The sequence below is a fragment of the Mobula hypostoma genome, chromosome 2 (assembly GCF_963921235.1).
Source record: "Mobula hypostoma chromosome 2, sMobHyp1.1, whole genome shotgun sequence".
NCBI lineage: Eukaryota > Metazoa > Chordata > Chondrichthyes > Myliobatiformes > Myliobatidae > Mobula > Mobula hypostoma.
This window is the reverse complement of record NC_086098.1, coordinates 243,867,471-243,882,124: the sequence shown is the minus strand read 5'-3', so window position 1 is coordinate 243,882,124 and position 14,654 is coordinate 243,867,471. Positions and strand designations below refer to the sequence as shown.

Genomic DNA, 14,654 nt, shown 5'->3' with positions numbered 1-14,654 from the left:
ACAGTCCTTCCAGGTGAGGCGACACTTCTGCAAGCGAGTGTGCCGGCTGCTCCCGGTGCGGCGCCTCTACGTCGGCGAGACCGGGCGTAGATTGTGGGGAGGGGAGGGGAGGGGAGGGGAGGGGAGGGGAGGGGGCTCGATCCAACACCGTTACTCGACTGCCAGACAGCCAGGATCTCCCGGTGGTTAACCATTACAATCTGACTTCCCACGCCGACATGTCTGTCCATGGCTTCCCCTTCATGTTCCATCTGGGTAGTCTCCAACCTGACACATGAACCTCAATTTCTCTCACTTTCGGTACCACTGTTTTATACCTCTGGTTCCCCACCTTTGTTCCATGGTCTCCTGTCGGATTCGTCCTTCTTCAGCCTTCTCAGATTTTCACACCACTCGCGCTCCGCCACCTTGCCATCTTCCTATCTTCCCCTCACCTGGACTCAACCATTCCCTGCTAGCTGCTGTCGCTCGTCCTTCCCTCCCCCTGTTCTTCTTTTCTGGCTGCTGTCTACCTTCCTGTCCAGTCTCGATGGAGAGTTTATGCCTGAAATGTCAGCCGCTTACTCCTCTCCGTCGATGCTGCCTGTTACCCACCGACAGCAAAGATACCAGAAAGGTGGAAAGAGAACAGAGAAGATTTACAAGAATGTTGTCAACAATTGAGGACGAGTTATCGGGAAAAATTGAGCAACAGGAGCGCAGGAGAATGCGGGGGGAATTTGATAAAGAGGTGTACCATATTGTGAGGGGCGAACTTAAGCAGGCTTTTTTCCACGGAGGTTGGGTGAGACCAGAATTAGAGGTCGTAGGTTAAGGGTGAAAGGTGAAATGTTTAAGGGGACCCTGAGGTGGAATATCTTCCCTCAGAGGGTGTGGGATTGTGGAATGAGCTGCCAGCAGAAGTGATGGATGCGGGTTTGAATGGAGCATTTAAAGGAAGAACGGAGAGTGGACCGGGGGTGGTATGGTAGTGAAGTGGTTAGCACAGCGCTTCACGGTACAGGCGACCTGGGTTCAATTCCCATCGCTGCCTGCAAGGAGTTTGTTGTCATGGTCCGGTCCGTGAAATCCGCATTCCTTATTCTAAATTATTTTATTTAATTTTCTAAAGAAGAAATATAAGGACTCAATTAATGCAACAATTAATACATATTGAAAAAAATTAATTCAAATACATTAATAAGTCCAAGAGAAAAAAGGAACACCTATCCCAACACCATCTCCCCGCGTTTAGAAAAAAGGAGGGAGAAAAAAACATAAAAGACAGAGGAAAGAAAGGAGAGAAGAAAAAAAGAGAAAAAAAAGAAAAAGAAGAGTAGGCGTCCAGCTCTCAGAGTCAGTTTAAAATACAAATTAAAGAAACTAGCTTATAATAAGGGATCTATTAATTTTTAAAAAATAAAATAAATACATTAAACAATCTGGGCATTTAAGTAATCCAAACATGGTTGCCAAATCTCAATGAACATAGTGTATCCATTCCTAAGGGTATTAGTTATCTTCTCAAGGGTATACAACTTTGCATTTCTTTATTCCAACGATCAATATTTACAAGGGAATCGGATTTCCATGTTAACGCTATGCATTTCCTGGCCACTGACAACGCAATTTTAATAAATTTGGATTTATTCCTGGGGAGGTTAACTTCCAAAACTGCTAAGTTCCCTAGAAGAAACAATTCTGGGTCTAGAGGGAAATCCATCCCCAGAATTTTTCCCAGTACCTCCCCCAGTTCTATCCAAAAAAGATCTCAGTTTTGTGCATAGCCAGGTGGAATGAAAAAAGGTACCAACATCTATGCCACACCTGAAACACTTGTCAGAAATTTCTGGTTTATTTTTATGTATTTTTTCAGGTGTGAGATACAACTGATGTAAAAAAATTAAAATGTATCATCCTGTATCTAGAGTTGATAAGAGTGGTAACACTATCCAAACATAGATGTGACCAACATTGATGATCAATTACAAAGCCCAAATCCGACTCCCATCTCTCCCTCGATCTGTATATACCAAGCTTTGGGCATTGGTCCTGGAATAAAGAATACATATTAGAAATACATTTAGTTGTATTCCCCTTTTGAATTAGAATCTCCATGTCTGAGCACCTTGGTAAGGCCAGTGATGGAGCCTAAAGATCGTAATTGGAGATAGCAGAAGAATGTGTTATTAGATAAATTATATTTATTTTTAAGTCCCTCAAAAGACATAAATTGCTTCTGCTGATTATAACAATCTTCAATGCGCCTGATACCGTGTTGATAGCAGGTGACTAGAAATTTATTACCCAGAGTCATGGGTATTAATCTGTTCTGAGATAGAGGCGTCTTTGAGGATATTCCTTTCTTTTAGACCCATAAATTGTTTAATTTTTTCCCAGATATAAATTACATGTCTCAGTAGAGGATTGTTTGTTTTCTTTTTAATTAATTTGGAGTCCCATTTATATATAAATTCTTCTGCCATCTCTTCTCCTACCATATGCAAGTCAATTGTAACCCAAGAAGGAATAGTTGTCTCATCAAAAAAAGTAGCAATAAAACATGCTTGTGTGGCTAAATAATATTTTTGAAAATCTGATAATTTTAACCCTCCCAATTTATAGTCCCAGGTCAACTTTTCCATGGAGATTCTAGATATTTTACCCTACCATAAAAATAGATGAATATGTCCATTAAGAATCTTTTTTAAAAAATTATCGGGTAAAGGGATAGGTAAAGACTGAAAAAAACACTGAAGTCTTGGCATTATCTTCATTTTTATACAGTTTACCCTGCCCATCAGTGTGATGGGAAGCTTTATCCACCTACGTAGGTCCTCCTCGACATTCCACAGCAAGGGGAGATAATTAAGTTTATAAAGGTCATCCAAATTATGATTAAACTTAATCCCCAGATATTTCATGTTGATTTTAACCCATCTAAACTGAGTGCCATATTGATATTGGGCATAGTCTCCTCTACCTAAAGGGAACATTTCACTTTTATTCCAATTTATTTTATATCCCGAGACTATACCATAATTGTCCAGCAAGGCCTTAAGTCTTACCAAAGAGCTGGCCGGGCCAGCCAAATATACTAAAATGCCATCAGCAAATAAATTAATTATATATTCTTCCTGGGACACTTTAAACCCCTTTATGTCTGGATCCCGTCTAACAGCCTCAGCCAATGGCTCTATTGCCAGAACAAATAGAGCTGGAGATAGTGGGCAACCTTGTCTACTGGATCTATGTAGAGAGAAAACTGATGGAATCTGCCCGTTCATAATTATTTTGGCCTTAGATTGATGGTAAAGTGCTCCTAGCCAATTTATGAATATTTGGCCTGGACCAAATTTTTCCATTGTTTTAAATAAAAAATCCCATTCCAGTCTATCAAAGGCCTTTTCATCATCTAAAACCACTGCTACAGTCGGCTCCTTATTCCAGGTTTTCCGGTTTTCACCAGTTTCTGTTGAGGCAGCTGATTCTTGTTTGGGCTGGCTTCATAAATAGCTTCAGGATTCGGCCTCTGGCTGCTGGATTGTTCCTGTCCATACCCCCTGTCTGAATCCCTCCTGTTCCCCTTCCTTCTGTTGCCTCGCCTTGCCTGGTCTGAAGCCTTGCCTCGCCTCGCCTCACCTGGTCTAAAGCCTTGCCTCGCCTCGCCTGGTCTGAAGCCTTGCCTTGCCTCACCTCGCCTGGTCTGAAGCCTTGCCTCGCCTTGCCTGGTCTGAAGCCTTGCCTTGCCTCGCCTCGCCTGGTCTGAAGCCTTGCCTCGCCTCACCTCGCCCGGTCTGAAGCCTTGCCTCACTTCGCCTCTCCTGGTCTGAAGCCTTGCCTTGCCTCGCCTCACCTGGTCTGAAGCCTTGCCTTGCCTCGCCTCGTCTCGCCTGGTCTGAAGCCTTGCCTCGCCTGTAACCCTCGCCTGCACTGCTGTCAAATTCTACTGCCGGAGCAAGATAAGGAACTGTCTTTCGTTGTTTTGAACTGTCTGTATCCATGCCTTCACTAGGTAGGTCTGGCCGTTTGCTGCTACCTAGTGTTGGGAACTGTCTCCGTGTCCACCCCTTCGCTAGGTAGGTCCAGCCATCTGACGCTGCCTTGTGTTGAGAACTGTCTCGTCATATTCTGCATTCTGTGTATGAGTCCCGGCCCTATATCCTGTTTCCAAGGAGGGGTCCCGGCTCTGTGTTCCATATTCCTGTCTCTCCCTTGACCAAATCAAGGCTTCAGGGTCTCGTCCAGCCCTAGCCACAATCCAAGAACCTTGTCCTGTCCAAGCCATGGCTTTGTGTTCTCATCTTGTCCATGTGTCTTGCCCAGCCCAGGAGTACCTTGCCCAGCCCAGTGCTGGGGTTCCCTCTTTCTTGTCCAGGAGTCTCTTGTCCAGTCCTGTTGCCTCTCCTCGTCCTGTAGCCACGTCTTGTCCTCGCCTAGTTCTGGAGTCCCAGCCCTAGTCAAGTCCCAGGTTCTAGGTCCTTGCCCAGTCTCTGGCTCGGAGTCCATACCCAAGCCATGATGTACCTAAGCCATGTCCAGTCCTGTAGCCACGTCAAGTCCTCGCCTGGTTCCGGGGTCCGAGCCCAAGTCAAGACCCAGGTTCTGGGTCCTTGTCCAGTCTCTGGCTCAGAGTCCAAGCCCAGGCTCCTAGTTCCAAGTTCCATGTCCTGGTTCCGCTGTCCTAGTCAAGTCCTAGCCCAGGCCCTGTATCCTGGTCTCGTCCAGGGCCTGTGTCATGTCCAGCATCCTTTCTTCCCCACTTCCCTTGCTTCCTTGTCACACCTAGTCCTGTTCCTAGTGCTTCAGTGTCTGTGTCTTGCATTTGGGTCCGCTCCCAGCGCCCCCCCCCCATTATTACATTTGTACACTCTCCCCATGACTGAGTGGGTTTCCTCCAGGTGCTCTGGTTTCCTCCCACAGTCCAAAGACGTACCAGTTGGTAAGTTAATTCGTTGTTGTAAACTGTCCTGTGATTAGGCTCAGGTTAAATTGGGGGATTGTTGGGCGTCCGGTGTAGCTCAAGGGGCTGGAAGGGCCTACTTTGAGGTGTATCTCCAAATAAACTAAATGAAGTTTGGATAAGTGCATGGGTGGGAGGGCTGTGGAGGGCTGTGGTCCCGGTGCAGGTCAATGGGACCAGGCAGAATAACAGTTCAGCATGGATTAGATGGGCCGAAGGGAGTGTTTCTGTGCTGTAGGATTCTACAACTCAATTACAATGACTGACTGGCATTGTGCGTGTGTGTGCATATGTGGGTGTGTGTGTGTGTGTGTGTACATGCGCGTGTGTGTTTCTTTACATAGAAGTGGAACTTCCTGCACACCCAGTCCTGTCCAACTAGTTATAATAGTGTCAAGCAGTTGAAAGAAAACACTTTCTTAAATAGATGTAACACTCCAATATCACAAGGTATTTAAGAGCCACACACACAAAATGCAGAGGAACTCAGCAGGTCAGGCAGCGTCTATGAAAATGAATATCAGTCAACGTTTCAGGCCAAGACCTTTCATCAGGACTGGAAGGGTAGGGGGAAGAAGCCAGGATAAAATAGTGGGGGAGAAGGGATGGCTAGAAGGTGACAAGTGAAACTGGAAGGGTGGGAAAGGTAAAGGGCTGGAGAGGAAGGAATATCATTGGAGATCATAGGAGGCGGGGACCCAGGAGATGATGGGGAGGTGAGAAGATGTAAGAGGGCAGAGTGGGAAATAGAGGAAGAGGAGAGGAGGAGGGATTTTTTTTTACCAGAAGGAGAACTCGATGTTCATTCCGTCAGGTTGGAGACTACTCAGTTGTTGCTCCTCCAGCCTGAAGGTGGTCCCATTGAGGCACAAGAGGAGGCCACGGGCCAACATGTCGGAATGCCACAAGGGGAGGCCACGTGCCAACATATCGGAATGCCACAAGGGGAGGCCACGGGCCAACATATCGGAATGGGATTTAGAATTAAAATGTTTGGCCACTGGGAAGTTTGGTTTTTACAATACTGTTAATAACTCTTGTATTACTAAATATAACATTTCTGTCAAATGGGTTGAACCATTCACATTTACATTTAATGACACTTCCTTCCACAGCTAAGTACCAATTGTTTTTGTTCTATATATTCTTTTACAAAATGTTAACATTGTTGGCAATATTAGAATCGTTGGTAAGTGTGTGGAATTGTTGATAAGGAGTCTGGCTCTGTCAGCTGTACGGGGGAAGGGTAACAAGTTTCCCTGTGTGAAAATAGGTGCAAACCGGGGCGGACCCCCATCTCCCAGGACAGGCTCCCTTCTCATTACTACCATCAGGGAGGAGGTACAGGATTCTGAAGACACACACTCAGCATTTTAGCAAAAGCTTATTCCCCTCTGCAATCAGATTTCTGACTGGACACTAACATACTAGTTTCGCACACTTGTTGCGCTACTTATTAAATTTAATATTTTAATATATACTTGTTGTAGAAACATAGAAAACCTACAGCACAATACAGGCCCTTCAGCCCACAAAGCTGTGCCAAACTTGTCCTTACCACAGAACTACCTAGAACCCTGGGTTACCCATAGCCCTCTACTTTTCTAAGCTCCATGTACCTATCCAGGAGTCTCTTAAAAGACCCTATTGTTTCTGCCTCCACCACCGTCACCGGCAGCCCATTCCACGCACTCACCACACTCTGCATAAAAAATCTACCTCTGACATCTCCTCTACACCTACTTCCAAGCACCTTAAAACTGGGCCCTCTCGTGTTAGCCATTTCAGCCCTGGGAAAAAGCCTCTGACTATCCACATGATCAATGCCTCTCATCACCTTGTACACCCTATCAGGTCACCTCTCATCCTCCACTGCTCCAAGGAAAAAAGGACGAGTTCACTCAACCTATTCTCATAAGGCATGCCCCCAATCCAGGCAACATCCTTGTAAATCTCCTCTGCACCCTTTCTATGGTTTCCACATCCTTCCTGTAGTGAGGCGACCAGAACTGAGCACAGTACTCCAAGTGGGGTCTGACCAAGGTCCTATATAGCTGTAACATTACCTCTCAGCTCTTAAACTCAATCCCACAATTGATGAAGGCCAATGCACCGTATGCTTTCTTAACCACAGAGTCAACCTGCACACCAGCTTTGAGTGTCCTATGAACTCGGACCCCAAGATCCCTCTGATCCTTCACACTGCCGAGAGTCTTACCATTAATACTATATTATGCCATCATTTTTGACCTACCAAAATGAACCACCTCACACTTATCTGGGTTGAACATTATCTGCCACTTCTCAGCCCAGTTTTGCATCATTCAATGTCCCGCTGTAACCTCTGACAACCCTCCACACTATCCACAACACACCCAACCTTTGTGTCATCAGCAAATTTATGAGCCCATCCCTCAACTTCCTCATCCAGGTCATTTTAAAAAATCACAAACAGTAGGGGTCCCAGAACAGATCCCTGAGGCACACCACTGGTGACTGAACTCCATGCAGAATATGACCCATCTACAACCACTCTGCCTTCTGTGGACAAGCCAGTTCTAGATCCACAAAGCAATGTCCCCTTGGATCCCATGCCTCCTTACTTTCTCAATAAGCCTTGCATGGGGTACCTTATCAAATGCCCTGCTGAAATCCATATACACTACATCTACTGCTCTACCTTCATCAATGTGTTTAGTCACATCCTTAAAAAATTCAATCAGGCTCATAAAGCATGACCTGCTTTTGACAAAGCCATGCTGACTATTCCTAATCATATTATGCCTCTCTAAATGTTCATAAATCCTGCCTCTCAAGATCTTCTCCATCGACTTACCAGCCACTGAAGTAAGACTCACTGGTCTATAATATACTGGGCTTTCTCTATTCCCTTTCTTGAATAAGAGAACAACATCCGCCACCCTCCAACCCTCCAGAACCTCTCCTGTCCCCATTGATGATGCAAAGATCATTGCCAGAGGCTCAGCAATCTCCTCCCTCGCCTCCCACAGTAGCCTGGGTTATATCTCTTCTTGTCCCGGTGACTTATCCAACTTGATGCTTTGCAAAAGCTCCAGCACATCCTCTTCCTTAATATCTACATGCTCAAGCTTTTCAGTCCGCTGTAAGTCATCCCTACAATCGCCAAGGTCTTTTTCCATAGTGAATACTGTTGTAATTTATAGTCATTTTATGGATTGTGTTTGCCTTGCCTACTGTTCATACAGGTTTCATTACAACAGTGCAGAATAGAGTGTTACAGTTACAGGGAAGGTGCAGTGCAGGCAGAAAATATATAATATATAGAGCACTTACTGTAATTTATATTATTCTATGTATTGCACTGTACTGTGCACAAAACAACAAATTTCACGACATATGTTAGTGATAGTAAACCTGATTCTGTGGCCGTGGGCTCTTTTGGTAAAGTTACATGTGGTGTCGCAGCAACACCCTTGCACCGTGTCGGTGAGACCAAAAGAGCTGATTGCGGACTTCACAAAGGGTAAGACTAGGGAACACGCAGCAGTCCTTAGAGAGGGATCAGAAGCGGAAAGAGTGAACAAGTTCAAGTTCCTGGCTGACAGTATCTCTGAGGACCTAACCTGAACCCAACATATCGATGCGGCTACAAAGAAGGCAAGACAGCAGCTAATGTTTCACTCGGGTTTGAGGAGACCTAAAACACGTGCAAATTTCTACAGATGTACGATTCTAACTGGCTGCATTACTGTCTGGTATAGAGAGGGGTTGCCACGCAGGATCGAAGTGTGCTGCAGAGTTGTCATCTTAGTCAGCTCCATCATGGGCACCAGCCTCCCCAGCGTCCAGGGCAGCTTCAAGGAGCGATGCCTCAAAGAAATGCAACATCCAACATTAAGGACCCCCACCACCCAGGTCATCCTCCCTTCTCATTGCTACCATCAGGAAGGACATTCAGGAGCCTGAAGGCACCCACTCAGCGATTCAGGAACAAATTCCTCCCCTCTGCCGTCAGATTTCTGATTGTACATTAAACCCGTGAACACTATCTCACATCTGTTTTAGTTCTATTCTTGCACTACTAATTTAACTTAATTATTATATATCTGCTGTAATTCGTGTTTTTTCTCTATTACAATGTATCGCATTGTGCTGCTGCCACAAAGTTAACAAATTTCATGACATAAGCCGGCGATATTAAACCGGATTCAGATTCAGATTCTGACTGCTAACTTGTTGAGACAAAGATCAGAATCAAGATTCTACAGTGAAAGGAAGGTGTTGCATACTGAATTTCAGCCAGAATAAGGTAAAACAATTACTACCATAGTTACTACCTTATATCGTTGTTTCTTCTGATTGCTGCCATCAGGGAGGAGGTGCAGGAGATGAAGGCACACACTCAATGATTCAGGAGCAACTTCTTCTGGTCTGCCACCCGATTTCTGAGCGGTCCACGAACCCATAAGCCTCACTGTCATTTTGCTCTCTTTTTGCACTGCTCTTTTAGACAATTTGTATTACAATTTATAGCATGTTTATGCATTTCGATGTACTGCTGTTGCGAAACAACAGATTTCACGATCTGTGTCAGTGATTCTGGCTCTGAAGAACAAAATAAACGCAGAGCAAGGTAAAGTGTATCAGCTACAGAGAGAGTGTGCTGCAGGCAGACAGTAAGGTGTGCGGTCATAACGAGGGAGATTGTGAGGTCAAGAGCCCATCATTGTTCCAGGGAACCATTCAATAGTCCATTTTATCGTACAAGAGGTCTGTTCAAGAGTTTGAGAAGAAGTTGTCTTTGAGCCCCTCTGGTGCGTGCTTTCTGGCTTTTGCAACTTCTGCCTCATGGGCGAGGGGAGAAGAGAGATTCTGTCGGCTGGGTGGGGTCTCTGATTATGCTGGCTGCTTTACTGGGGCAGTGAGGGGTGTAGACAGATTCCACGGAGGGGCGGCTGGTTTCTGTGATGCGCTGAGCTGTGTCCACAAACTCGCTGCGGTTTCTTGCCGTCACGGTTTCTTGTGGCCGTGATGCAGCCGGATAATCGATGCACAGTGGAGAGTATCCTGACTGGTTTCATCATGGCCTGGTGTGGAAACAGCAATGCCCAAGAAGGGAGAAGTCTACGGAAAGTGCTGGACACAGCCCAGTCCATCACAGGAAACGCCCTCTCCTCCACTGAGCACATCTACAAGGAGCACTGCTATGAGAAAGCAGCAGCCATCATCGGTACCCCCACCATCCAGGCCGTGCTCTCTTCTCACTGCTGTCATCAGGAAGGAGGTACAGAAGCCTCAGGACCCCACACCATCAGGCTCCCGAACCAGCGTGGATAACTTCACTCACCTCAACACTGAACTCATCACTGGACACAACCTATGGACTCACTTTCAAGACCTTTACAACTCATGTTCTCGGTGTTATTTATTTCTTTTATTTTTGTATTTGCAGTTTATCTTCTTTTGCACATTGGTTGCTCGTCAGTCTTTGCTTGAGCGTAGCTTCTCAATGACGCTACCGTATTTCTTCGTTCCACTGTGAATGCCTGCAATGAAATGAACCTGTGTGTAGTATTTGCTGACATTTACATACTTTGAACTTTGGACAAGGTGCTTCCTGTGCAGTAGGCTGCAGTGGCCGGTTCTCTTTGATGTGAATTACAGGAAGCAACAGAATATTTTAATTTCAAGAAGGATTATTAAGTAAATTTGAACCTAGAGGTGAACGCCGTTATGAAAATATGGGGGATTAGCAACAGGGCAGATAATCACTCTTTCATCAGCAGTGAGGCTGGGCGTTACAAACAGAAGTATTGTATCCCACTTGATAAATCCTTCCAAAGGCCACTGATAAGCAAAGGCAACTTATTATTGCCAGCTTTTACACTTACATAAATCACACCGTGACTTTTATCATCCATTCAGCTGACAAACGGTATCTAAACGCCTGATAACTAGTTCCCTCTTGGTACCTGCTGGAGTCTGATACATGTGTTCAGAACAAAGAAGCAAGCAGGCAGGAAAATCATTGCGGACACTACCCATCCTGCAGGCTGCTTTTTCCCAGCCCTCCTCTCTGCAAAGGGCGATAGGACTATTAAAACAAAAACCTCACAGCATCTTAACACTTTCTTCCTCCAGGCAGTTAATCTGATCAACCATTCTAGTTAGCCCCCATCTATACCCTCAGTCTCTGCACAGTAAACACAGAAAACCACTTTTTATAATGTTGTTTCCATTGTAAGTATACGCTGGTATTTATGCACATTTTATTCCATATCTGTCCTTTCATAAAATTCTTCATTTCTCAATTCCTAATCCTTGACAGTACGGTACCGTGGTGGATAGTGTGACAATATTGCAGGTTGGGACATTGAGTTCAGAGTTCAATGCCGTTGCTGTTTGTACCAAGTTTGCACACACGTCCCATCAGTGCATGGGTTTACTCTGGGTGCTCCAGTTTCCCCCCACAAGCCAAGAGGTGCAGTGGTTAGCAGGATAATTGGTACTTGTAAGTAGCCCTGTGATTAGGCTAGGGTTAAGTAGTTGAGTTGCTGGTTGCTCAGTCAGCCAGAAGGGCTTGTTTGGCATTGTATCGCTAAATAAAATTTTTTAAAAAACATGATAGAGTGCACTGCACCGGTACAGGTCACAGCACAGGCAAATATCATTTCACAGTCACAGATCACCTCACAGGGTCAGATCACACCAAAGGAACAGATCACCCCGAAGTTACTGATCACAACACAAGTGCATATCACTCCACAGGGACATATCATTCCACAGGGACAGATCACCCCACAGGTACAGATCACCCCACAGGAGAATATCACCCCACAGGTAAATATCACCCCACAGGTACAGATCACCCCACAGGTAAATATCACCCCACAGGTACAGATCACCCCACAGGAGAATATCACCCCACAGGTACAGATCACCCCACAGGTACAGATCACCCCACAGGAGAATATCACTCCACAGGTAAATATCACTCCACAGGTAAATATCACCCCACAGGTACAGATCACCCCACAGGTAAATATCACCCCACAGGTACAGATCACCCCACAGGTAAATATCACTCCACAGGTAAATATCACTACTACAATGTCGACTCAGGCCTAGGGGGCCGACGTCGGGCACGATGACGGACTCTCCACTTCTCCCTCTCCCTCATCAGTGTGTTCAGTTCATCTACATTAGCCGCACCGCTGTCTTCTAGGAGCGTGTTGACCATAGTCTTGGGAGGGCGCCCAGGGTTCATCCTCCCGTGCTTGGGCTCCCATATGATGACTAGGCTGGCAGGTAGCTTGGGGTGGCGTAGACAGTGCCCCGCTAGTTGCAGTCTTCTCGCCTCGATTTTAGTGGTGAGCATCGGTAGGTTGTTATAGAGCTCAACGTTCGTCATGTGCTGTTGCCAACTCACGTCAAGAGCCATCCGGAGCATTCGTGTATAGCAACCATCTAGAGTCTTTCACATCGTCTTGGTGAGTGTCCACGTCTCGCGTCCGAACGTGAGAATGGACTCTATGACTGCTATGAAAATCCTCTTTTTAAGCCCTCTGGTCAGGTTCGACTTCCAGATTTCCTTCAGGTCGTTCATAGCCCTCCACGCCAGCGCCTTCCGTATCTTCATGTCCTTCTCCGAACTCATCATTCCTGACCCGAGGTACTTGTAGTCAAAGACCTTCTTAATGGTATCATTCTCTACAGTCTTGAGAGTACCTTCGTCGCAGTTAAACACCATGTACTCTGTCTTTTTAGCGTTTAGGTGAAGTCCAACTTTACTGCACTCAATTTCCACTTTTGTCAGCAGCTGCTGTGCTTCCCCCATCTGGTCAGAGAGCAGGACTATGTCATCTGCAAAATCGAGATCTGTGAGTGTAACTGGTCTGACCCTTTTGGTTCGCCCTGTTTTTATGGTAAAACCAAGCTTGTCATGATCTTTGGTAGCTTGACGCAGAGCGTAATCAAGGACGATTATAAAGATGTAGGGTACCAGAGTGTCTCCTTGCAGCACACCAGCTAGGAGCTCGAACACTGCTGTTTCTCCGTCTGGTGATACAACTTTCGCCATGGTTTTGGTATAGCTGGACTCTATTGCTCTCAGTAGATGGTCTGGCACTCTGTAAACTTTCAAGATCTTCAGCATTTTACCTTGGTGAATGGAGTCAAAAGCTTTGCGAAAATCGATGTAAGTAAGCACGGCTGGTAGGTTGTTCTTCCTGACTTCCTTGATGATCCTACGGAGAGCAAGTATTTGCATTACTGTTGTGCGCTTCTGCCAAAAACCATTCTGATTGAATCTTAGCTTAGGGTCAATGACGGTGCGACTACTGTTCAAGATCACCCGATTGTATAGCTTTGCTAAGATGCAGGTCAAGCTGATACCGTGGTAGTTATCTATCTTCGTGAGCGATCCAGACTTGGGGACTGGGGTAATGTTTGAGAGTGACCACTGTTCTGGTTTATCGCCTTTCATCAGTGCCGTATTACATATGTCCAGCAAGATGTTGTCCAGGTCGCAGTTCTTCAGGACATCTGGTGGTATCCCATCTGGTCCAATGCTCCTGCCCCATTTGAGTACATATTTGGCCTTCTTCAGTTCCTCAATGGTGAATGGGCCGGCATTGACGTTGACTTTTGTTAGTATCGTGGTTATGTCCTCTTCTTCTTCTGTGATCATTGGAGGGCTTCCCAGCAGGTTCTTAAAGTGGGTAAACCATGTCTGGACATGGTCCTCTGCTGTTTTACCACTTATTTGACCTGATGGGGACTTCTTCCATCTGCCGATCTCGTTGACTAAACGCCATGCTTCTCCATACTGCTTGTCTTCATTAGCAGCCTCTACTCTACCTCTACCTGTACAGATCACTGCACAGGTAAATATCACCCCACAGGTACAGATCAATTCACAGGTACAGATCAATCCACAGGTACAGATCAATCCACAGGTACAGATCACCCCACAAGATACAGCTCACTCCACAGTTACATATCACTGCAAAGGTACATATCACTGCAAATGTATAGATCGCTACACAGGTACAGATCACTGCAGAGTTAGAAATCACCCCAAATGTATAGATCGCTACACAGGTACAGATCACTGCAATTGAACAGATCACTCGACAGACACAGATTACTCCACAGGTACAGATCACCCCAAAGGTGCAGATTGCTCCAAAGGTATAAACCACCCCAAAAGTACAGATCACTCCCAAGGTGTGTGTGTGTGTGTGTGTGTCTGCTTGTGTCTGTGTGTGAGTCTATGTGTGTGTCAGTCTGCCTGTGTGTCTCTCTGTGTTTGTGTCTGTATCTGTGTATGTCTCTCTGTATCTGTGTGTGTATGTCTGTTTGTATCTCTGTGTGTATGTGTGTCTGTATCTGTGTGTGTGTGTGTGTGTGTCTGTATCTGTGTCTGTGTCTGTGTGTGTATGTCTGTCTGTCTGTATCTGTGTGTGTGTGTGTGTGTGTGTGTCTGTATCTGTGTCTGTGTGTGTACGTCTGTATCTGTGTATATGTGTGTGTCTGTGTCTGTGTGTGTATGTCTGTCTGTTTGTATCTGTGTGTGTGTGTGTCTGTATCTGTATCTGTGTCTGTGTGTGTATGTCTGTCCGTCTGTATCTGTGTGTGTGTGTGTGTGTGTGTGTGTGTGTGTGCGTGTGTGTGTGTGTCATGTAGAGAGATAGCCAGCCATTTGCAGCCGGTGTTGCTGCCTCGTTAC

The 14,654-nt window shown here is 45.7% G+C and overlaps 1 protein-coding gene across 1 annotated transcript in view; it reads right to left on the bottom strand.

Moving 5' to 3' along the window:
- LOC134343040 (small conductance calcium-activated potassium channel protein 3-like) overlaps window positions 1-9,570 on the bottom strand; it is a 149,862-nt gene extending 140,292 nt beyond the window's left edge. The window contains exon 1 of the mRNA XM_063041869.1: window positions 9,262-9,570. Within this exon, the coding sequence (XP_062897939.1) occupies window positions 9,262-9,405 (144 nt within the window). The 5' untranslated portion in view covers window positions 9,406-9,570. The remainder of the gene's footprint in view (window positions 1-9,261) is intronic.
- Window positions 9,571-14,654: the final 5,084 nt, after the last annotated feature.